The 26,136-nt window shown below is 36.5% G+C and overlaps 1 protein-coding gene across 1 annotated transcript in view; it reads left to right on the top strand.

Annotated features, from left to right (window-relative positions):
• The window catches only part of CSMD1 (CUB and Sushi multiple domains 1), a 1,073,346-nt gene that overhangs the window by 712,914 nt on the left and 334,296 nt on the right, over nt 1-26,136 (top strand). The window contains exon 8 of the mRNA XM_062489724.1: nt 23,683-23,770. Within this exon, the coding sequence (XP_062345708.1) occupies nt 23,683-23,770 (88 nt within the window). The remainder of the gene's footprint in view (nt 1-23,682; nt 23,771-26,136) is intronic.

The following is a 26,136-nucleotide window of genomic DNA, read 5'->3' as shown; positions in this document are numbered from 1 at the left end:
GCAAAGTGCAGATATGCTGTAAAAAATCAGACAAAGAAAAATGTCTAATGCCTGAAAGAATCCTTTTTGACTTTCCAGGTTATGTACTGCATTTTTTCCCCTGTTATTCTGTCCATGGAGGTTTTCATTATATCTCCTACATGACAGTAACCCTGAGCATGTGTTCCTTTACCTTTTGTAATAATGGATGTGAATTAAAATTTTGAATGTGGAGAATAGTAAATACATATTAATAGCAAACATTCAGAAAACAAAAATAAAAGAATAATCAAATTTATATTCATTCTTTTATGGCTTACCAAAATTATTTGCAATTCATAGTATTTATCCCATTGCTGACTTTATACAAACTGCAAGAACAAAGATGTCAGACTGGGCTTTTCTTGACCTGCCTGGAGCTTGCTTTTAGCTTTTTTTAGCTGCAACAGTAGTAGTCTACTGCTCAGGTGACTAAGCTGTTCTGCTTTCATTTTTCTATGTATATCTGCAAGATATATGGTTGTTATACCATTTCTTATATTTTGTAATTAAGTGGTATTAATAATAGGCAGTGGGAATATAAAACTAATATATAACACAAAGAGAAAAAAAGTAGACACTTGAATAGGAGCATAGCAATTTTAATTGCATTATTATGAAGACTTTTCCTGGCTTGGTTTGTTGGTTGACTGTTTGTTTTTTTTCTTCAATTGGTGCCAAAATTACAAAGTTAATATTTCAAATGCATTAACAATATTTTTTTTATTTTTGAAGTGTCTTTCTTGGGTACATATATATTGAAGAATTTGAAGTGGAACTGATGCCTTAATTTAAGGCAACAGTACATCTAAATCCTTGAACATGTTCATTCATATATATGTCCTCTGATCACTTTAATTTGTTCTCCACTTTCAATTCAACGTATCCATTATTTTCTTGGCCAAGATGTAATTCAGTTTAGTGGGGATGCCTCCATGTCCCTAGACTTCAATATTCCTGCATTGAAACTGTATCAGCTACTGCTTCCACAAAGCATAACCAAGTAAAGCCACAGGTGATGTTGAACCAGGTGCACAATTAGTCCTAAAAGTGTCTCTTTCATATCTTACTGATGGTATACAATCATAATTTAAACACTCAGGAAATGCAGCATTTAGCCCTGTCAATATGAACTGATATTTAGCAAAAAAATTCAAGATTTTTTCTTTTCTTATTAGAGTTTAAAAACTTCAAGTACAAGTGTTCAATATCCTATTTTGTGCCTAAAAAAATGAAATAAAAAAAATAAAGAAAAGGTTAAGTACTTTTAGAATTGTGAAACCTCAAACTCAAAAGATATTCAATGCCAAGGTATAATATATGCAAAGCCTGAATTTCTGTTCTCCATCAGGGTTATGGTTTAACTCTAGACTGCAAACAAGGCCCACTCAGCCACTCACTCCCACCAGTGAGACCAGGGAGAGAGAGAATCAGAAGAGTAAAAGATAAAATCTCATGGGCTGAGATAAAGTCAGTTTAACAGGGAAAGCAAAAGCTGCACACAGAAGCACAACACACCAAGGAATTGATTCACTGCTTCCCAAGGGCAGACAGGTGTTCAGCCACACCCAGGAGAGCAGGGCCCCATCACATCATCAACAGTACTTGGCAAGAAAAATGCCAACACACCAGACAGCCTCCTTCCACCTTCTTATACACCATACATAAAGGCTACCCCAGAAGTTGTATTTTGATGCCAGCTGGCAGCCAAGGCCCACACAGCCACTCAGTCACTTCCCCCTCAGGGGGTGGGAGAAATAATTGAATAAGTAAATTAGTTAAAGTAAAATAAAATAGTTAAATAGTTAATAGTTAAATTAGATAAAGACAGTAAATATGCATGCAAGCAAAGCAAAACAAAGAATTAGTTCACCTTTTCCCATGGGCAGGCGGTGTTCAGCCACCTCCAGGGAATCCAGGGCTCTATCATACAGAATGGTGACTTTGGAAGACAAAAGTCATCACTCTGAATGTCCCGTCTTCCTTCTTCCTTCAGCTTTATATGCTGAGCATGACACCACATGATGTGGGATACCCCTTGGGTCAATTGAGGTCAGCTGTCCTGGCTGTGTCCCTTTCTGACTTCATGTGTATCCCCAGCTCACTAATGTGGTGGTGTAGGGGGAAAAAGCCTTTTGTTCTGTGTAAGCATTGCTCAGCAATAACAAAATTCCTGTATTCTTACCATGGTTTCCAGCACAAATCCTAGCTATAACCCTTTACTAGCTGCTATGAAGAAAAATAACTTTATCCCAGGCAAAACGAGCACAGAAGTGAAAGTCTGGTGAGTGTATTTTGATATATATGATGTATACATGATGTCTGGAGGAGCTGCAGCAGAAAATTTAGATTTATGGATTAAAAGTGGATTATAAAATATACAAATTGAATATCATTGACTATTAAGGCATGCAAACATATAACAGACTATTAGTCATTTTTACATTGTGGCTCCAGATAAAACAGTTTTCAGACATGAAATAGTTTTTTTCTTGTTGGTCAAATAGAAAAGGAAAGACATAAAAAACATTTATGTCAGAGTTTTCCAAAGGTCTATCATCAGTATTTTATGTCTTTTACTATTTTACTAAAAGTTCAATTTATTTTTCTTGCTAAAGGGATATATATATATATTTATACTGCTTATTCTAGATTTATAGAACTTAAAAATCTGTATTTTTATTAATTTCAGAGTACTTTTTTTCTACTGGACATTTACATTAGTATGGAGCTTTAATTTTTTTTCTATTGTATTTTATACTTCTAAAATACTTAATATTTGAAGTGTTTTCCTTGTGTCATGTCTAAACTACAGTTTTTTGATAAGAAAATGTGGAAATAATATGTGCTGTTTTCACAAATGTCTGTTTTTCTTTTATTTAATGTGTTTAAAGAATATTTTTGCTTGATCTATCTTTATGATTTTTTTAATAATCATTAAAATTACCACTTCCACAGTAAAACACAGCTAAATAATAATAGCATATGTAAAGTATGCTTATTTGGAAATCAAAGACTCAAGAGTGTTTCTTTAAAAAAACAACATACTCGCTTTCTGGTAACCATGGCAGCACAAAGAGAGTGGCAGAACTTTTCTTAAAAGTTCTGTAAGCAGATCAGAACTAAATCACTCTTGTCACCCATAGATTTTGGTGTCTTTTAAAATTCTACTCATAACTTGTTAATCAAATACATTCAATAGACTCAGAGACAAGTAAACTGAAAACAGCTTCAGGCTTTTTAGCGGTGGGGGCTAGAAAATAATTTTTGAGCATGAATTATACAGTCAGTGGCTGGAAGAGCCTGAAGGCAAAAAAGCCATGTCATATTCATGCTCTGCATAGGGTGTTTGTTTGTTAGGATTTATATGATGCTTTAATGCTACACCCTGAATATAAAAGTCCTGTACACCATGATATGCTTTTTCCTTGCCTACCTGGGGGGAGGGAATGAGAGTCAGAAAACAGCATTAAATAGTTTTCAAAAAAAAATCTTCTTTTTCCCTTTCTGTTCCTATTTCCTGCTTTGATGGGTGTGTATATGTAAGTGCTCATGGGCTGAAGAGCCTGAGTCTGTGCAGTTGTGGGAGTTCACAAGTGGTACACTAAAAGCTGTTGCCAGTACCTCCAGAAGCAAACGGTATTCTGCCACAGTACAGTGTGGATGCAGTCAACCAGCTGGACCACTTTTTGTTTCCTCTTCAGTGATTTTGGATAAATAATGTCAACAGCTCTTTATTTTAGAAAATATGAAATGGAAATTAGTGTTGTTTTTTTTAATATTTTCTTAAGGTATTTAAGATTTTTTTAAAGGTATTCAAATATGTGCATGCAGCTGTATTTTTGCATTCAGTATATTCTGAAATACTCAAATAATTTAAAAATAGCACAAACAGCTTTTAAGATTTCATTTCTGATGTCTATATTTGGAAAACACAGTATTTTTTCATGTGACTTAATAAATAATATATTGATGTTTGCCTAGCTGTCAGCTTAAGCCAGTGTGATAAGAATGGTTAATTACTAAGAACAAGAATTTTTTAACTTCTTCACACATTTGGTTTGATAATAAAGTATAGAATTATAGAATCATATACCATTTAGGGTTGGAAAAGGTCTCAAAAACTATCTGGTTCCTACCCCCTGCCATGGGCATAGAACCTTGTGCCATACCAGGTTGCTCAAAATCCCATTCATCCTGAGCTTAAATGCTTTCATGTTTCCCTCTAACCAATGTTTGCTATGTTAGGTGATTAAAACTGAAGAGGAGGGAAAATCTTAAGCCATTACTAATTGCTGGTAGGAGAAGGGAACTGTCCCTTTAAGTACTAAAGACTTGGAGTAAGAACATGAATAAATTTTTACAGAAGCCAAAGCCCTCATCTTGATAGTGTCTGTTGCTGTTTTTCTGGTTGTATTTTTCCCTCTTCAAGCAATAAAATGTGGCTCTGTCTTGATCCTATCTTATTTTAGGAATGGGTTTGTTCTGTTAGGAATATTATCCTAAAGTTTTTTGCAGAGAGGGAGAAACAGTTACTTGGAAATTGCATGCACATGGTTGGTGGAACTTCCTAAATAAGTCTCTTACATACCTAGAGTTAGAACAAGGCCGCAGGGCTTTGTGCAAGTTCAACTGGTCATGTGTACAAAACAGAAGCATAGTTCTAGACAAGAACCATTCCAGTTCTGGGCCGTCACTCCTATTTACAAATTTACACAGGAACAACCTATTCTTACACACGCAATGCCTGATGACGCCCCCACCCCACCCACGCCCTGTGGCGGATGGTTGGATCCGGTTGGATCCGGTTGGATCCGGTTGGATCTGGCTGGAGCTGGCTGGAAGCGGCTGTGTCAGCCCCGGCCTCCCCTCACGGAGCGCCCAATGGTGCTGCCGAGGCCTGGCCATGGCTGCAGCTCATGATGTCCAGGAACAGGTCTGGTACAGGCAGCTGGGCTGCAGGGTGAGCTCTGGGTGGGAGCCAGGGACAAAAGGCTCTGTGAACTGCTCACCTTTGGGATAACAAAGGGCATGAGGATGGGTGGTGCCAGCCAGGTGAATAGATACCCAGACACAGCAGGAGCAGGAATTGCCAAACCTTTTGGATAACAAAGGAGGCGAAGACCGTATATGCCAGCAAGGTGGATGGACACAAAGAGGGGTCAGGAGCCAAAGACCCAGGAGGAAAAGCAAGACTCACACTCAGTGACACAGTGAGGGTGCAAAAGCCCAGTGGTTTCTTGGTTGGGTTTCTCCTTGGAGGCATGAACTTGAGCTGTTTCAGTGTAAGTGCACTGTGAATAAATGGCTGTATGGAACAAGGCATCCGAGACCCCGCGGGAGACCTGGGGTGGAATCTGTGAGGGGACCTGGTGTGACTGTGAGGGTGGGGTGTGCGGGCAGTGAAACGGGACCTGTCAGATCACTGGAGCTGCTGCTGTGAAGGGCTCTGGTCCCTGCCCTGAAAGTCTCTGGTGGTGGGAGTGTAACTGCCACAGTCTCATAAATGGTCAGACTGGGTAGTTTCCTTAATATTAACTCACACAGAATATACCACCATTATGTTTTTCAGTTTTTTATCCATGACATGTTTCATTTTTTATTTTACCCAGCCTGCCCTATGTACTGATTTTACATGGTAAAGACATTTACATTTGTTCACTGTATGCTAAGCAAGAAAGTTTTCCCTTTGGCTGGTGTATCTTTAAGATGACAAATGCAACAAGCATTCAACTTTTGTGTTTCGTATTGCATGGAGAGCTATGGTCGGTCCTGTGCATTTTGAGGTAAAATTCAGGACCTAGTCATTTTTATGCTAGAAAGAGGCAGATGATGTTTTCTTCCCAGTCACCCTTGCCAACCTCTAGATATAACGCAAACACAGGGTGGACATGGTGTTAGTGTTGCTGTTTAGCTTTTAGCTGCTCCACTGCTGTTTTCCTGCCTCACTAGGGTTTCTAGGTATGAGAGTGAATATGAGATATATAACAAAAGAGAAACCTTAATTTTTCTGCAAGAACCAGAAAACCAACAAGCCCTACAAGAACAACAATGCACTAAAAAGACCCACCCCGACCCCCCCCCAAAAAAACCCCACCCCACCCCCCCCCCCAAAAAAAAAACCAAAAACAACCAAACCAAAGCCCCAAACAACAAACCCTTCTATTGGAAAAGAGGAAGACAACTTCGGCAATCAATTATGGTTACTTCATGTTCTATATAGTATATGTAAGCTTGTGAATTATTTTCTGCTTTCAGCTGTCAGCAAGGGCCCATAAAAACCATACAGAACCATCATGGGATGGCCTGCTAAGTTAGTTTTCTTTCCATTGACATTTCTGGATAATTTCAGAAGCATTAACCAATCTGTTACTGGTGGTTACTGCTGCTACTGCTGTCACTGGTATAGCAATACCAGCCACAAATACTGGTTGCAGTGCTAGTGTCTACCTGCCCTGCCTGCCCTCTCTCACTATGGGACAGTATAGAAAAAGACATAAATCCCAGTTACAGTGGGCCTTTCTTTTTCAAAGACAGTATTCAGGAAATATTCAATCGTGGATACTTCCAGAAGTGTACAATTCATCCCTTGTACCATGTGAGTAAAGACATGCAGGACATAAAATCTGCCCCTAATTACTGGCAATGCTTCTTGAATCTGATAAGTAGAGAATAATAGAATGATAGAATGGTTTGGGTTGGAAGGAACATTTATGGTCTTCTAGTCCAACTTCCTTGCAATAAGCAGGGATATCTTCAACTACAACAAGTTTAACAGAGCCCCGTCCAGCCCTACACAGAATGTTTCCAGGGATGGAACATCTGCCACCTCTATAAGCAACCTATCATAGTGTTTCACCACCCTCATAAAAGAATTTTTATATCAATCTGAAATTTAACTGCATTTCAGTTTAAAGAGGCTGAAATACATTGTCATAGAGGTCCAGAATGTTGCACTGTGTTGCTCTCTATGGGTCAGTTCAACTTGAGCTGTGGTCATTTTACCTGCCTGACATTTTTCTACAGGCAGATGTCAAATAAGATAGCCCATTGTCAAGTATTTTTGTTATTAGTGTGGGCATCACTGCCCTACAAATACTAACAGAGTAATGAAATGAGATTGCTAAAAACACAACCTAACTGGATTTTACTTGTTACTTTTCTCAATGCAATGGACTTGGTTTTTTACATCAGAAGTCTGCATTTGATTCATATTTCTATTTAACTGCCACAGGCTGTCATGGGTGAAATGAGGTTTTTCAGCCTCAGAAGGAGAAGCAAATATTTGTCTTTAAACTGATCTCAAAATGGAATTGCAATTTTTAAGACACTTTGGGAGTGGCAACAAGGTTCCAGAATACCTGCTTCAAGTTAGCTAAGCAAAAACATAATAACTTTATAGTACGCTTTTGAAGCCACTCTGAGGTGGCTGGCTTCAAAAGGTTCATGCAGAGTATTTGACCATTTCTGTCAATTAGTTGCCACAAGCTCCATTCTACACAGATGTAAAGCTGAAGTGCCAGGTTAGTAGCTAGAAATGGGATACTGATAAAATGTACCTTGAAGTGGTTTAAAGACACAAGGAAGTTTTTCTGGAAGTTGAAAGACTTTGGAAAAAAATCTAACACAAATTCTGATAAAGGATTATTATTTTTTTTTAAGTTCACTGAATTTCTGGTTGCTTTATTGATACCATCATGTTACATGCAAAACCTGATTATATTAATTGATCTATAAAGCAACACTTTTTCTACCTGTGATTAAAAAAAAAGAAATCACCTAACAGAGCAGATCATGGGCACAGTATACTTTCACTCATACAGGCAAACAGCTATAGCTTTGAATTCATTTGGGAAACAAACTTTAATCAATAAAATCCCAGGGGGTTTTCATAGTTAGTTTTCCAGCAGTTACAAAGAAGGTATGCTGGTTTTTAAAGGGTGAACAGAGGTCAAAATCTCAAAAATGAAGTGTTGTTTTTTTTCTTCTTTTGGATCATGGCCAAAATGATTGTTTATTTAAAGCTTCTCTTGGTTTACTTACACTGTGAGGACCAGAATATATTTGAGGAGTCAATATAGCCTTTTTGCCCCTTTCCTTCAAGAATTAACAGGTTGACATGAATAAGTCACTGACTCTGTGTAAGAAAGAGGGAAAGAAATTATCAGTTTGGCATTTCACCTAAATAAACAGACCTGCCAGAATGACTGAGGTTGTATATTCAACAGAGAAGTGCATATCTGACACATAGATGCCATAGAAAATTGTGATGGATTGCCTAGGGTTTTTATTAATTATTATTGTCGGAGTGACAAGAGTAGGAGGGAACATGTTGCAGCTCACATCCACCCTGCTAATGTCAATGAAGAGGAGAAAAGAGCCAAACTGAAATAACGGCTTAAATGTTTTTGTTGTTTAGTTTAAAAATGTGCGCAGTCTGAAATATTTGTATTGCTGCATGTCATTGTGCACAAAACAAAAAATAAATTAAATTCTTTTCATGTTTTTTTTTTAATCTAGATTCTGTATAACTTCAGACTATAGATATAACTATAGATTCCATATAACCTTTTACAGAATTAACAAAAATGTTTGAGTGTAATTTTTTCTTTGGTGAAATGCCCTCCCGTGAAGTGGTTCCCTTATCTGTGTTACTGTGGTTTTCTCAGCTGGAATACTGTCTGTAATTACAGCAGTTACAGATAGACAATTCAGGGCACAACACATCCTAGTTCTATTTCAAGTACGATCTGAGTTACTTTGTGGAAAAACAATATCAGGTCAAATTATGTACTGTGCCTCTTCTACTTCTTGAACTTTGGTTTGAGAAGCATAACTCTATCTTTTGAAATAGTGTCGTATAATATCCATTCTGTAGATTCATGGTATTTAAATGTCGATTTAGGTCATCTTGATAGCTAATGGAAGTTTTCAAATGAGTAATACAAACACTTGCACTTAATTTTTTCAACCAAAGCTTGTAAAAATGTTAAGTGTGGAAAATGTTAAGTCTGGGAAAAATGTTAAAAACATATTAGGAAAAAAAAAAAAAGGCTGAATTTTCTTGTAGGTCATTGATATATATAATCTTGCATATATCTCCTGGTGCTTACACGCAATGTCAAAATTGTTTTCACTGAATAGAAGCCTGAAAAATGCATACAGTAATATAACTATAACTTAAAAAAAAAAAGCGCCTAAATCCTATCTCTTGAATAAGACATTCTATACTAAATTGCTTTATCCTAAGTTGTCAGAAAATGCCTCATTGCACTAAGGATTCACAATTCTGGAGTCCCTTCTGGAATGGGACACTCAAAAGGGAGTGGAGATCAGTACATTCCCTTTGCAGATGTAGGCAGATCAGCAGAAAGAAGTCTCTCTTCTGAAGAGATATACTTTGCAGGTTGCAATGTAATAAAAAAAAAAAAATGTAACTGAACTGTGTAGGTGTAGAAGAGATGACAGGTGACTTTACTCCTGATAAGTCACAGATTTACTAATTACCTAAGAAGAGGAATAGCCTTGCCCTTAATGGGTCACAGCTATGACTAATAAAGATAAGTGTGACAAAAGGGGTGGGTTGGCTGGTCAGGAGCATCTTGAAGAAAGAGGACCTGGTGAAGGGGGACCTTGAGGAGCCCTGAGGAAGGAGGAGTGATCTAGAGACAAAGAAGAAAAAAAAAAAAAAAACAAGGAAGGGAGTTGCTGCAGTAAAAGATTTGCTGTGATGTCAGTCTGGGTCTGATGGAGTCAGAGCCTGCTGTTGGAGACTTCAGTCATAGTTGAGCTGGGTGAAAGCTGTCCTCAGAATCTGTAAACCAATACTTGCAGTCACAGTCCAGCAGGAAATAGCCACGGTCAGAATCTGCAGTTGGACCCTACAGCAGGAGTTTCCCATACGCAGTCAGGATGGCTAAGATGTAAAAAAGAATAAACTGGGATCCTTTTCATGTTATTGAATCTGAGTCTTTGTCTTGGTTCATTTCTACCCCTAATGAGAGGTCTGCTGCAACAAGCTAAATGATTGCAGAAGTACATGGCCATGATCCGTGTCCATTTTAGGTTTAGACTTGCAAATGCTAGTTTAAACAGGAAGTCCTTTGTGTGTCTAGAAGATAAAATGATTACTGAAGAAGCCACCTACTATGGGAAGTTATTGAATACTTAATTTAGAGTTCCTGAGAGCTATTGTTCTTACGCAGCTTCTGGGGTATTGATAGGCAGATTTCTCATAGATTTAGCTTAAGAGAATTTTAATTACAATAAAGCAAAGTTTGGTTGGAATATACTTGCTTTATTCCTGGGAAGAATGGTGCATCCTTCACAATCATTGTAACTAGAAATTTGGTATTTATTCTAGTCCACAGAATACTGTTCTTAGGATGTCAGCACTGCATTTGACCACAAGATTTACCATAGAAACTAAATTTATTATATACGTGTGATTATTTAATTTACAACCAAATAAAAAGTTTATTTTATTGGAAAAGATAACCAGTGGAACTATTTAGCTGAAGTATTAGGCACAGAAATTAGACCTTTAAAATTAACCGCTCTGTTCTATTAAATTTTGTGTCTTTGGAATGCCTCATCTCTTCTCCATGAGATAAACACTTATTTATAGATTCAATCTTTTACTGGTTCCTTTTATTGATTATAGTAGGATCATTATTTTGATTGAGGCAGGTAGAGCAAATCACAGATCTTGTATTGACTTTGCCTAGTTTCATCTAAAAATACAATCAGTAGAAAGAGTGAAATGTTAATCATCATTCTGTTTAAGACACTGACTAGAATTCAGTTCCGTCACACTTAACCTGTTTGTCTTCACATTACTGGCGTGTCACCAGGATCATATCTACTAAACCTGCCAATTTAGATAATTTATCTAATTTTTTCCTGTTGGCATCAAAACATTTCCCTCAGCAAATATTCTCTCTCCTACCCCCCAAGAGAGGCAATTTTTTCTTCCCATAATCTTATTGTCAGTTTTCCCTTCTAATCTCATTCATCAGAACTGTTAAAAATATAATGCTTCAAAATGTTTTAGTTTCAACAAGAAGGGGAGGGAGACAACTAACTACACTGATGTACCAGTGGTTTTATGACATGGATGTTATACAGAAAACCAAAGAAATTAAATTAACAGCTCTAAAGAAAATCCTTATCAGGTGGTGTGTTTCTTATTTTGTGGAAATTTGTCTTCTTGGTGGTGTGCTAGAATTATTCTGAGTTTATCTATCCTAACTGTGAGAGAGAGAGTGGAGTTCCCAGTCCTGTTAAGAGAAATCACTTCTTGGCATGTATAGAACAGTATTTTTTAAACAGGAGAATGTATGCGAAGAAGGGGAGACCCCTCACAATTTAAATGGTTTAAGAGAGCAGCTAAACAGGAAGCCTTGGGATTGGTGCTGGTTGTATGACTTCAGGGTTTACCTAGGTTTCACTTAAGATGTCTCCTAAATATTTTGCTCAAAGTCACATTCCAAGTCAGAGGAAGGCCAGAGAACAGTTTCGTTTTTTGGTTTTTTTTTTTTTTTTTTCCATATAAACACCACACTGGTAGATGATCCCACAGTTAGCAGTTATTTTCTAATCTTAATCTATTTCTCAATGTCAAAGCCTATTTGGTTAAATCTACAAACACTGGACAGTGGAGTAATCTTTTTTTCTGTGTCTCAATTTAATGGAAAATCCTTTAGGTTATGTTCACAAATGAGATTATCAATGCATTATGCCTATGGCTAAAAAGTGTTCTGTTACCCCTTCTTATTTGTTACGCGATGCTAAACATTTTACTCTGAAAGCCAACTAAAAATACAGTATCACTTACCATTGGCGGGGTGCAGGGGGGGAGAACAGGTAATGCATTGATTAACAACTGCATATCAAACAGTTAATTAAGGAAGTGAGAATTTTATTTAAAGACACTTGTTTTAACCCTTATTTATATATATATATATATTTTTTAAAGAATTGTAGCCAGCTTTACTGAAGAAATGGCAGTGCTTGGTAAAAAATGCTTTGGTATTTTTTTTTTTTAGGAAAAGATAGCCTTGTGAATCAATAGAATGTTATATAGTAGTGGTAGTATATTTACAAGTAAATAACATTGTAGGGTAAGTTTATAACCTGTTGCTGGTGAAAAATGGAATTTTCCAACCTTATGAGCCACTGAGACAATACAATATGTTGGGTTTATTTCTTTTGGAAAGAATGCTTCTGGATATCCCATAAAATTGCTCTTTACTACTGTCTCTTCATCAGCTCTGTCATTTCAAAGTAAATTGCTGACTTTCCTACAATTCTCTATGAAGTGGTATTGCGAAAATAAAGAACTCTTCATCCTGAGCTGTGTGTTTAAGTCTTAGACATAATATGTGACCTTCTGAGGAAAAATGTGTAATGGTAATTTTGTTTTCATGTCAAGGCTCTGTTTTCACTTCCTGTCATGTGGTGTGAAAAATAAATTATATTTTTAAATAGTCTTTAATAATTTACCTGTCAGATGCAATCTTACCTCCCTCATGATTAGTGAAATTTTGTTGCCTTCACTAACACAGTAGTTTTCATTTTTCCTTGTGTTTGATTATTCTGTAACTCAAATAGAGTAAAATTTTTCGTGACTGGACAGAAATACTTTGCAGTTAAAATTTAGTCTTTACAATTTTTGCAAAAGTATCACTGCCTGCAGCAAGTCATGAAATGACACAGAGTTTAAAGTATAGTGTAAAAAGTAATGATTAAGGAGTTCATAATACTGTTACATTAATGTTCTTATTGTTATAAGGACCTAATAGGTTTGATGAGTGCTAAATGGTTTTACTGTAAGTAGGCCACAAAGATGGTATGATATAATTATGTAATGATGTCGGACAGTTTTTTCTATCTTCCCCTTGTGACCTTGAGCAATATAAAGATATGATGTGGATCGTTATTTAAGTATCAGGACTGATAGAAAGATATTTTTAAATTGGTGGATTCCATAAATCATAAATTAAAATGAAAATACATAAATGGTTCTTAAATTTTCAGGCATGGATAAGTGCAGCTCAGGCAAGTCTTAATGAGCGATTTTGTGGTCCATAGGTATACTTACTATGGTGACAATTTCTTAACTAAGAGTGAAAAGAATGCAAACAAATATGTAACTGTAATGAATCATTGATGTCACTTGCTGGAAAATTTCAGCTTTCGAGACTCATCAAGAGTTTTCTTGCACTTCATTTGGCAATAGTAGTGCTGTGTGTGGCCCACTAGTTGAAGGAAATCAGACCCAGGCTTTCAGCCTGATCAGCCCAGTTTTTTCAAGTTCAGTTTCTGTTCCTGGAGTCTGATTAATTCAACAGCTGTGAAAATTTGACATTTCCAATTACCAAAAGTGTCTACTTCTCATGATGCAGCTTTGTCTTTAATGAGCAGAACAGTATCTCAGGAGGTTTGCATAATTGCTTGTGCATTGTGAGAGAGTAGAGCCAGCGCAGAGAAACACACAAATTCTGATGAATGCACCTGATTTTGAAGTGTAGTTGTTGTGTGACTTATAGGAATTTTACCATGGAAATGGGGGATATAGAATATATTCCAGTTCCAAGTACATTCTCTTTCATATAGAAAATCAGTTTAAATTAGAACTTAGGATCAACTTTAATTTTAGCAATTTCTCCTGAAACTTCTAAGAAATATTTTATTCAAGCTGTAATACATATGTATAATTGCACTAAAAAGGTAAGTATTTGACAATTTCCCCTCACAATTTCTAAACATGTAGTTTCTTAGCTATATGAAAATATGCAGGGGTGGCTTCTTTGCAAAGGTTCTCCCAGGTCTGATAGAGACAATGCCAGCTGGCTCCAGGACAGACCCACAACTGTCTGAAGCTGAGCTAATCAGATGATCATAACACTTCTGGGATAAAATATTTAAGAAGAAAAAAGTTACTAGGCAGGTGCAATTGTGCTCAGAGAAGAGCTGAGCTTCCCCTGAAGCCCATGGTGTAGCAGCTCATGGAGGTCAATAGGGGTAAATGTAAAATAAAATGTTATAAGTGAGCAGACTCTCCAAGAAAAAGGTGGACTAGTAAACTCCCAGGCTGACTGAAAGCTGTGCATCTGCTGAACTTTAAGTTGCTTCATTAAGCTTGACTAAAACTTAAATTCAGCTGGTATCTGAAAACTTAAATTTCAATTGGGAAGAAATTGGACAAACCCCTCCCCCCCCCCCCCCCCCCCCCCCCCAAATCAGAGCAAAAAAGTGAGTAAACAACTTTTAGTTTTAGTTTTTTAACTGCTGATTCATCAATGAGAATGGAAATAAAATTGGTTTTATTTTAGGGAAATTTATTTTCAGGCCTTGTGGTCAATGTAATGATTTAGAAATGGCACTACCCAATTTAGTGATCCCCCTGCCAACAAAGCTCCAAACCAGAGGCAGCTTCCCTGCCCCTCCTCCAGCAAGAGACACAAAAGGTGGAGATTGTACAGATAGAGATAAAAACAGTTTAGTGGAAACTGCAATGAGATAGAAAGTGAACAATGATGCTAGTAACAAAAGTAAAGAAATGAGTGATTTTACAAAATCAAGAGGTACCAAGATTACTCTCTGACCCTGAGACAGTGAACAAGGGCACACAGATCTTTTCACCCACACTCTTTTCTTTCTATCCGTAAGCCATGCCCACTTTCTGCTGGGAAGTGGGAATGCCCCTGGATGTGACCAGAAGTGCTTCATGGTAATAACCTGGACACGCCACACAGCTCCTGGCCCTGTCCCTTCACAACTACTGCAAAAAAAGTAACTCTGTCCTAGCCAAAAACCAGGACGCTAAGGAATAACAATGAGGAGAGGTTGGACACACAAGCTCTTTTGGTCATAGCAAGTAAAGGGCTATTGATAGCAACCCTCATCTGCTAGGAAAAGGAGTGCTATAAATATATTGATAAATTATAGGGGCCATGTATTTCAGCCAGGTTGACATTTGCAATCTAGTAGGATGATGATTTATTTCCCAGTGTTTGAAGGTGCTAGACCTTATTCAAAAAAAACCAAAAATAATTATTTTTAGCCTGTGACAGTTATAGGGTTTAATTGTTTCTGTTGCAGAAACTAGTAGTTTTTAATCCGATGTTTGAAGCAAGGGGTTGGTTAAAATACTATTTTAGTAAGGAGCACTAAAAAAATTAAGTTTTAAATGAAATCTAGCTGCTGGTCATGGCTTTCTGAACTACTAGAACAATACTTTGTAAGATTTGTTAATCATTTTGAAGAAACACAGAACCATCTGCAAGACTGTTCTCTAGGCAGGTTTCGGATAATGGCTTCTCCTTGTGTGACTATCCAGAATGGCCTTATGGGCCCAAGCCATCTGGTGTCAGCAAGACCATACTTTCCTATTCAACAGTATTCTAATATTTTAGCCAATTCATAGGTAAATTAGTGGAAAAAAGTTTGAACTAACTTCTTGTAAGCAGTTACATAGTTGAACTTCAAAACTTTCTGTACCTGTCCTTGTTTGTCTTTTTCTTTCTTTTCTATTTCTCTGGGTTTCAATAATCTATCAATTGTACATTGCAAGTGTCATGTGGCTTTTTTTTATTTTTTGTAACAGATCAGTGTTTTGCTCTTTCTACTGAAGGAGTTGCTTAAGGAGTATGATGGATTCATTATACCAAAAGTAATTTCCTAGTCTTCTAAAAGCTAGGATGAAATTGTGTGGAAAAATATTCTATAATACTCTTTGTACTCTTGAAATATGTACTTTATCTTGGTATTTTAATTTCAGCTGTATTTTCTATAGCATCTGTGATCTTATTTAAAAGGCAATATTTGTATACTTTTGTATACCTCTATAAACAATGTCCTTGTATCTCATTACTAGGGTTCCAACTTAATAGTTTTCATTTATGTCATTCTACAAAAGAAATATTAGCTGAAGGTTGGGGGCAAGGAATTTAAATCCATTTTGCATCCTCTATTTATTAAATAAATTATATTTTTTGTAGTCAAATTTATGTAGACCAAAATTATTAAAATAACCAAGTGTGAATTTATGTGTACTTTTATGTAAATCAAACTGGTTTACCTTTTTCTGACTGTGTCATAGTTTTAAAAATAAAATATTCTACAGATGATTTGGTGTATGCAAAGACATGATTTATAAACAACTTTAACCATGATGCTACCTTGCTATTCTTCACTATATGACACTACATGGAAAAGGAGAAGAACTTATGTGCTGCTAAGTGCAGCACCTAAGAAGTCTCCTAATAAATGTCTTTGCAAAGCAAAAGTCTCCTGCATTAGATATTATGATCATTAAAATTATTCACAAATGAATTTTTATTTTGGTCTTGGTTAAATCAAAATCTTTGGAAGCTTGAAACTGTCTTCAGGGTGGGGGGTAACTGACATTTTAGAGAAAATGCAGCGAAACTTTTGGAAAATTTAATTCAACAAATTCTGCCTGTGAATATATTTGTGGATTGGAGCTCTGCTGTATAATCTTTCTTTTCTTCCATTACTTCCAACTTTTTGAATTCAAAACAACTGTAGTATATTCAGTTCTTTTATATAATGATAAAATATACCTTTTCTCCAAATATTGTCAAGACATCAAATATATACATTTTTTCTTTTTCAGTGATGACAGTATTTTGTGCTACATAAAGCAAGTAATTTGTAGTACACTTGATAAAGAATAATTTAAGTGTTTTGGTTACATTTTTGAACCATAATTATTTAAAGACCAAAAATTGTTAGCTTTTATTAGATATCTAGAACTGTTAGATACTTTACAGTAGGAAACATTTAAAAATGTAAATAAATGTAAATCTTAAGAGCTTAATGAATAATCAAATTGACTCTATTACATTGATTAGTGCATCTAATACCTTGTTTAATTGAAACAGTGTCATACTTCTGTTTGACTTCTTGACTAGAAAGAGGTTAATATTTACATATGTAAGCTTTTATTTTCATCAAAATAGAGAGGCAAAGTGCTCATTCACTGCAGTCTTGTTCAGTTTACAAACCTCATAGAATTGTAGAATGATTTGGGTTGGAAGTGATTTTAAAGATCTTCCATTTCCAGCCTCCAGCCGCCCCCCTTCCCCATGGGCAGGGGTACCTTCTACAAGATCAGGTTTCTCAAAATGCCATCCAGCCTGGCCATGAACACTTCAAGGGATGCGGCACCCAGAACTTCTCTGGGCAACCTTTTCCAGTGCCTCAACACCCTTTAAGTCAATTTTCTTCTTGACATCTAATCTAAATATCTTGTCTTTTAGTATAAAGCTGTTTCCCCTTGTCTCATCTTTATCTACTTGGGTAAAGTGTTGTTCTCCCTCTTTTTTGTAAGTCTTCTTTAGGTACTGGAAGTGAGGTTGCCAAGGAAGCTGCTTTCCTCAGGCAAAACAACCTTTGCTCTCTGACTGTCATTGTAGGAGGAGTGCTCCAGCCTGATGACCATCTTTGTGACCCCTCTTCTGTCCCACGGCTTGTCACTGAGCTCTAGAAAAACTGCTATTTTTTGCCATATCTTTCCACGGAAAATTTTAGGGTTTTTTGTCTTGTCTCCGTCAAGTATTTGTCAAGACCTTCTTGGAGGTCAGTCTCGCAATTTTTGGTTACATTTGAAAAGTATTCAGAACAAATTATTGAAAGAATGAGGACTCCTGGGTTATGCATTTTTATTGTAAGGCAGATGCTATCACTTGGAGAATGAGTAAATATCTAAAGAGACTGCCGTAACTTATTAAATTTAAAATTGTAGGTGTTGGAACCTGAAGCATGAACACTCAATATTTTTTAATAACGTAATGGCCACTGAAGAAAGATATGTGTATTTATAAATAATGTTACTATACATAATATCTTTCTATAGAAAGATGACACATATATACATAATAATACTTCACTTTGAAATCAGGGCCTTCAAAGTATTTCATCACTTAGTTTACATAAACCTGAGCAGTTCATTAATGTATTTTCAGAATATAAATGCATCTAAAGCAGGTCAGCATGTCTGGAGTAGAATTGATAGTTTAACAAGGGAGATTTCACTTTGCTTGTAGTGCTGCATGAAACATCTGTTTCACCAGCCCTTTCTCCTGCCTAATACTGCTTCTTGATTAAATACTTCCCATATGCTGAGCTAAATTAGGATATTAATGTATCTGGTAATTGTTTATTATTATGATTACAATATTTTAAAATTTAATTTGTAGTTACTGCCGATCTTTCTTCTTTACTATTTTGTTAGAGCATGTGAAACATTTTAAAGGAATTCTGAATTTCCTGTGTCATATTTCAAGTAAAACAATAAAGGTGACCTCCAAAGCTGTGGAAACTGTAGCCTTTATGATCCCAACTTAGAAAATGCAAAAAATCTTGTTGATTCATTTGTAGTCAGAAAAGAAAGAATAGATTTTATTTTTATCAGGTAGAAATTTAAATCACTAGTCTTAACCCTAGGGGTTGTATATAGAATGCAAATCTGTCAGTCATCTTAATGAACTCACAGCTACTCTTCAATTATTTCTGTAGAAAGACCTGAGAGTTTAAGTTTTGCAGTATATAATAGCCTGACATGTTGAGAAGTTCTAGAGTTAAGTTGTATCCACTGAGAGTTCACTGTCTCTGTACTACAGACGTCTCTGGTGGTTGAAGAATCCTTGATGTTCTCAGACCTGCTGTTGTAAAAAGAAGTAACAAAACCCAAACCGGGCTAGAATATTTCCTCACTTTTCTCTCTTCCCTGTGACTTCAGATACTTTTTCAGATGTTAGTCTCATGGAACTCATGGAACTCACCATTTCCTCTAGCTGATGATTCTTTGAAGAACTGGGATTCAGTATGAGCAATTGTCTATGTAAAGTAATGTCTTACTTTGATATTAGCCAGGATTATATTCTCTTATTTTAAAACAGAGCGGGTATACTGAAAATGTACTAAGAATATGTTGAGAGAGGCTGGTGTCATTTAGACTGGTCCTAAATTTATTTGTCATAAAATACAAGTTTTATAGATGCTTAGTATATATTTGCATTTCAGAGGAGCACTGTTAGTGCTCTGAGATAAATCCTGATAATTAATGCGTAGCTTTGCCAAAGGTTTTGCATAATTAATATTTATTTATAAATTTTGCAAGCTTTAAATAGGAATAGTACCTTCCTTTTTCATTGATGCCATTCTTTTGAAATTTTTAAATTCTGAAATGATAGTTAAAATGCACTCAGTCTGTGAATGAGCTTTGAATGTAAAGAGAAACAATTCAAGTTTGATGGGACAAAACAGAAGAAAGGTGCAAAAAATGCCTTTTAACACTTTAGGTAAATGAAACTTTATACTATGCACAAAGACTACAACGTAGATGTGGGTCCTTCAAGAGCATACAAAAGCCTTTTTCTTCAAAATTCAACCTGTGAAAGATTGGGCATGTGACTGGGTGTATACAAATGGTGCATCCAGGAAATGCTTGTAGAGGCTTCAAGGTTTAAATATATTTTGAAAGTGATATACTCAAATCAATGATACTTTCTCATCTCATGTTATGGATCTCAGAAGCAATGTATAATGCTTCACAGCAGTGATAAAGTGGAAATCTGACAGGATTGTAACAAAGATAAAGGTCTTTAACAGGAATTTGTTTGGGCATCTTTTCATTTATTTTGAGTCTGAATGGTAAATGTTGGAACTAAAATAAATCTTAATACCTAATTTTTATGTAAATTCCAAAATACTGCCAGGGTAAAGGCTTTAAGCATACTAATATGTGTAAAAGTATATACATATGTGAGCTGAAGTCCCTGGCGTCTCTGAACCAGTAGAGGCAATAAATTGTTAGACTAATTTGAGAGATTTATTCCTTTTTTCTTCCCCCCCCCCATCTGGAAAGATAAAATCAGGGAGGTTTGTTTTACAGGGAATTGGATTTATTTTGTCATGACAGCAAGTCATGCAAACACAATCTGTTAAAAGTACACTTGACAGTTCACTGGGGAAAATAAAACCTAAAACCTGGGCCATGTTTAACAAGGCCTGTAGACATCCAGGAAGATGTGTTGAGTTCCAGACATAGGATACCTATGTCCTATTTAAAGAGATGTTATTCCCCTGCATAAGTAAGAGGCTGAACCACCCTGCCTTGATATTGGTGTGAGAGTGTGTTGACTGAGTGAAGTAGTGGCTGAGAAGGAAATTTTGCAAAGGTTGTCATATATCTGGGGAGATCACTTCTTTCTGTGCTATGGCTAAGGTCTAACTCAGCATTTATCAACATCCCAAAGTACTTAGGCATTTTGTATGTAAGTATATCCATAAAAGGAGATGGCTTCACTCCAATGTGATATGTGATGTCCTTAAAACATGGTAACAAAGGTAATAATCTCCACCTTGTGTAACAGTTGTTACCACAAGGTTTGGGTATAGTAAATTTAGTAGGTCAAATAACTATATCAGTCCTTTAGCTTAGGTTTGTGTTTTGGTGATTCAGTAGTCCCAACTGAATCTCTTGTCCACTAACACAGCTAAAAGTAGCAAATATTTGACTGTTTTTTTTTTTTCTCTGAAAAAATGGAAGATATATTAGTAAAGAGGAATTTATTTTAAGAAACATCATTGTAGAAGAAGGCTGCTTTTGCAACAAGCCCAGGTTTTTCACTAAAACTACATTTCAATGCTGTTCCTTTTCAATAAAATACAAGATTAAATTTTCAGAATAAAATATATGGATACTTGCTAGTATATGCATTTTCTGAAAGTCTTTACTCACACACAAAAAACTTTTTGATAAAGTTATATTAGTGAAATTAGCAGAATTGAGCTCTGGTGCGGAGAGTTTGAGATGGTGAATTCCAGATGTTATACATGGACAAAAATCCAGGTGAACTGAGTTTTAACTTCTCACTTTTGTATTTAGAAGGAAATATTTTTTTTTAAGTAAGACCTCATATTTTCAGTTGTGTCTTCAAATAAATTTTTTATATTATCATAATCTTTCTTGATGTAGTTTAAAGGAAAATTATGCAGGACAATAAGCAATGTTAAAAAGATGTACAAAAGGAGATGATTCCTCTATTCTTAAAACATTGTAGGTGAAAAAAAGGCAAATGTTGAAATATACTGTAATCATTGTAGCTTCTCTGTTTCTCTTCAGATGAACTTGTGGTCAGGTCAAGAACTTTGGTCTGTAATAGTCTCAGTTGTATTTTTGTAGTGCTCTCATGCAGTTTTTTATTTTTTTAAATCTTCTTCTGTAAATATTTGTATTTCTATTTAAATGAATTGTTCCTGAAGCTGCCAAAATAGACATGAAGATTTATAGCTCTTAAAATCTGATTGTATGTATCCTATTTGTGTGCTTTTGGTGCTGTATTAAATTTGAAAGCACATCAGTGTGGAAAAACCATCTGCTTTTTACATCTAATCTCTCATCACCTTTCAGCTGCAAGGTTGTCATCTCTAATCCACTCAGATTTGTGTAATTTATTTTGTTCAGCTAAAATATTCCAATTAACTGTTTTGTTTTAAATTCAGGAAGAAAGCTCTGTCCTTTTCTTAAAGATTTCCCAAAAATCTTTTAGGATGGAAAATATGAACCACAAATTCCTACTAGTTCTGTTTTTTTGTGGAGGAAACAGAAAGACTGGAGTCATATAACTGTAGTGGGTTGGCACGGGCTGGGTGTCAGGCAGCCACGAAAGCGCGTCTGTCAACCCCCCCCCCACAACTGGACAGGGAAGAGAAAATATATCCAAGAGTTCATGAGTTGAGATAACTCGGAAAGATCACTCACCAAATGCTATCACGGAAAAAACCAGACTGGAATTAGAGATATTGCAGTTATTGCTAACAAAATGAGAGCAGGGTAATATGTAGTGAAGACCTTATAAAGACCACCTCCCACCCTTCCCTCCTCCCCAGCTCTACCTTCTCCCTCAACTGCACAGGGAGATGGGAATGAGGATTATGGTCATTTCACCACAGGTTGTTTCTGCTGCTGCTCAGGGAGAGGAGTCCTTCCCTGCTCCAGCATGTTGTCCTTCCCACGGGAGATAATTCTCCATGAACTTCTCCAGTGTGAATCTATCCCATGGGTAGCAGTCTTCCCCAAACTGCTGCGGCATGGGTCACTCTTCCATGAGATGCAGTCCTGCAAGGATAGACTGCTCCAGCCTGGGTCCTTTACAGGGTCACAAGTCCCACCAGCAAACCAGCTCCAACGTGGGTTCCTCTCTCCATGGGTCTGCAGGACCCTGCATGTGCATCGCTGTGGTTCTCCATGGGCTGCAGCGGCACAGCTGCCTCCCAGCGGTCCTCACCGGGCTCTCCCTCTTATGGGCTTCAGGGGAATCTCAGCTCCAGTGCCTGGAGCACATGCTCCCTCCTGCACTGACCTTGGTGTCTGCAGAGCTGTTCCTTTCACATGTTCTAACCCTACTTTTCCCTGGATGCAATTGCAACTGCACAGTAACTTTTTTTTCTTCTTAGGTCTGTTATCCCATAGGTGTTATAACCATTTCTAATTGACCCAGCCCTGACCAGCAGCAGCTCCATTTTGGAGCTGCTAGGGATTGGCTTTGCTGGATATGGAGGAATCTTCTGGCAGCTTCTCAGAGAAGCCACCCCTGTAGTCCCCTGCCCCTGCTACCAAAATCTGGCTATGCAAACCCAACACAGTCTTAATGTCAGTTCTTTCCTTTTTCAGCTAGACACACCATATGTGTATACATGCAGGATAAAAAGCTCATGTGTGTTTGTATTTTCTGTAAATTCAGTGTTCTGCTTTATATTTTTGTTTAAAATGAATAACTTTAACTTCACATTTTCTTTAATTTCCATTTCAGGAGTGTAGCAGGAAAAAAGGGAAGACGATGTTCAAATTGTTTTGAGTTTTGAGAGTACCATAATTTTGGATATTTATATACATAGTATAATTTAATTATCTGACAGACTGGAAAGAATGGAGGGCAAAAAGAGTAGACCAGTACAGGATCTCTTGTCTTTCTATTCTTAGCTGAAAACAAAAAATAGACATTTGAGCCTCATTTGCAGGGGCACATATTCTGCTGGCTATGAATGCATTGTTCAGTATTTTGTATATTTTTGAGATTTTCTCCAGTCAAAATAGTGATTAATCAAAAGTTGTACTCAATCATGGAAGTCTTTTCCAATCTAAATGATTCTGGAACTCAAAAATATTCCTGCTCAATAGTTCCACAGAATCACAGTTGGGTTCTTGCATTTTGTTTATTTAAAATCTTATTATGGACAAATTTTATTATGGAGATTTTATTTTTTCTTATACTGTCTTAAACTTACAAGAGTGCATTTTAAAGATTTCAGAAGGTGACTTCATGAAATGCTTTTTTTCCCAGTCTGAGGAAAACTTTGGATCCTAGTGTACCAATAAAAAGAATGTCTGACTGTAGGAAATCAATAATTTCCCACAGAAGAAAAGCCTTTTTTACCATAACAAATGAAAATAAATAATATACGAAATAAATCAGTTATGTGGGGATTATTTTTGTTGATGGTTTTAACTTGTTCAAGAAAAGATGCTAAAATATGGTAGCATTCAGGCAATGGAAGTTTATGTATGGCAAATGTAAAGAGTTATCTTTTGAGCTGCATGTCTCATACGCTTTTCCCTTTATTTTGCAGTGACCCAGGGTGGGGATGCAATTGCATCTGATACATGCCCTGATCCTGGAATTCCTGAAAATGGGAAGAGGGTAGGCTCTGACTTCAGGTAGGCACATTTAGTTTTCTATATGAACAAGAGGAAGGTATTTCCTGTTATATTTATACATGTATATATATAGCCTGTGTACTAGTTTGGAAGGAAACCAATGAAAGTCAGAACTAAAATTTAACAGGAAAATTAAAATAAAGGCAGACAATAATGGATTAAACTGACAGAGTCAAGATCTGACAATCTGACACCTTGTTGGTCAGGGTGGTGGTAGCAGTCCAATTAAATGCTGCTGTTGAAGTGACAGATGTGGTTTGTTTAGTTGAAGCAGTGACCCTGTAGAAGGGTTTGATCTTCCTCTGAAGGTCCAGCGGTGGTTATGTAGCTCTTGTCCGCTGGGAATTCAGTAGGTAAGGCTGCTCTGGTGTTCAAAATGTCAGATTATATCCTGGTAGGAATTTTTGGTACGCCTCCTGCCCCCCCATGGAGCATCTCTCAATGAGATGATGTAATTTTATGAGTCATGCAGTGAGGCTTGATGGCCCATTAATAGAAGATGTCTCCCTGGAGGGAGTTATCAGGGATGAGTCACCAAGGAGATAAAAAACATTGCCCCACCTGTTTTTAACAGTTAATGAGGATGGTGATAGAATACAGACTTTTGGTTATATTTTACATTGTAGCATAACACAGATTGTAACTACAGATGTGTATAATTTCCCTAGTTTTAAATTTATTGATTCTTTGTCAAAATAGATTTATTGAATTGCATATCTTGTATTGTTTTGGCTTGAGTTGTTTTTTTAAGTCAATGCCTTTAAAATAGGAATTTTAGGCCATAAAAATCTCATCCATGGAGAAAAAGTAGAACTCTGTGGAGAGCACAAAAGAAGAAGCAGAGAGTATTATCTGTTTTCCACTTTATAAAAGCTGTTTAAAATCTTGAGGAACATAGCAGATTCGGTGTCTGAGGCTGTGACAAATGCTATCTCCAGTTTTTTCTTGTTTTCACCTTTTTCATATTAAAAAGAAGACAAGGTCAAATGGACCCCTGTGGAGAAAGGAGGAAGTTTGTTCTTTCCCCATTGAGGAAAAAAATGCAGACACTGGAAAGTGCAATAGTGAAAAGGGTCAAAGGAAGGAGATGGCTGCCTCCAGCTCATGCAGAGATGTATAAATTGCTCAGCAGAGAATGGACAGTCAGACCTAAGAGACAGGAAAGATTTATAGGAATTAGAAGGAATTAATACTACTTGCCTCCTGCATCAAGGCTCTTACATCGTAACTGACAGGAAAAATAAATCAAAAATCTATTCTCTTACTGACATACCTTTTGATTTTTTCTCCATTTATGCTCAAAGGAGTTTGAGAGACCATAAAGAGCTCCATCACGAAAACATTTGGTTATATGCAAAGCCATGGCTTCATTAGTGGCAGGGCAGCAGTTCAATGTGTTTTAAAAAATAATGGAGGGAAATAAGATTTCAATTAGTAGGCTAGACACACAAGTTTTCTAGATGTTTGTTGATGTCCTCTTCTGTGTGTTCTGATTCAACTTGTCAAGCACATCTACTGCAAATGAAATTGTGTGATACAAAAATACAGTATGTATTTGCTGCCCAAAGGGGTGCTATTTTAGGAAAATAAATGTAATTTCTATTTAGGTCTTTATTAATGTTTGTTGTATTGAAGAGAGAAGCATCAGGCAGTAGAAGACTAGGTAAAAATGGGATGTTAAATTATAACTCTTTCTCAAGAGGTATTAAAGCATGTCTATGTAGTCATCCAAGGAACACCTTTTTACTCCCGTTGTTATTTTGGAGAGTATTTTACTTTCCTGCTTGTGCCGTCATACCTCAGTATCCCTCCTCTGCTTCAGTATCCTCTCCTCTAAAGCCACAAATTATGCAGAACATGCCACTTCTGAATTCCTCCAAATAAAATACTTAGTTGAAAGAATTAGGGTCAGTATCTAGGATCTCCACTTTGTTACCAGTGGTGAGAGAAAAGCAGCTCTGGGAAGAGTTAACAGTGACAGGACTAGAGGCAATGCAAATAAGGACACACATGGTGAATTGCTGCTAGATTCAAGATTTAACAGAAACAAAACAAACATGTTTTTACTATGAGGATAGTAAAACACTGAAGTTTGTGAGAGGATTTGCAGAATCTCTATCCAAGGAGGCATTCAGGACTCACCCAAGCAGGTCTCTGAGCACTGTCTTCCAGCTGAGCTTCCTTCAAATGGACTAGATGATGTCCTCTTCCAATCTAATTTATTCTGTGAATCTATAAATGTCATACAGCTTTTACACGTTCGTGATATACTGTTGGCCAAACAGACTTTCATCTAGTTGTGGTCCAAATCAGTGGCATATGACAAAAATTTAAGAAACAGCAACAGGTATAAGAACACTGGTAAA

The sequence above is a fragment of the Cinclus cinclus genome, chromosome 3, assembly GCF_963662255.1.
Source record: "Cinclus cinclus chromosome 3, bCinCin1.1, whole genome shotgun sequence".
In the NCBI taxonomy this organism is placed as follows: Eukaryota; Metazoa; Chordata; class Aves; order Passeriformes; family Cinclidae; genus Cinclus; species Cinclus cinclus.
The sequence above is the reverse complement of the archived record's forward strand: the minus strand, read 5'-3'. Positions and strand labels throughout refer to the sequence as shown.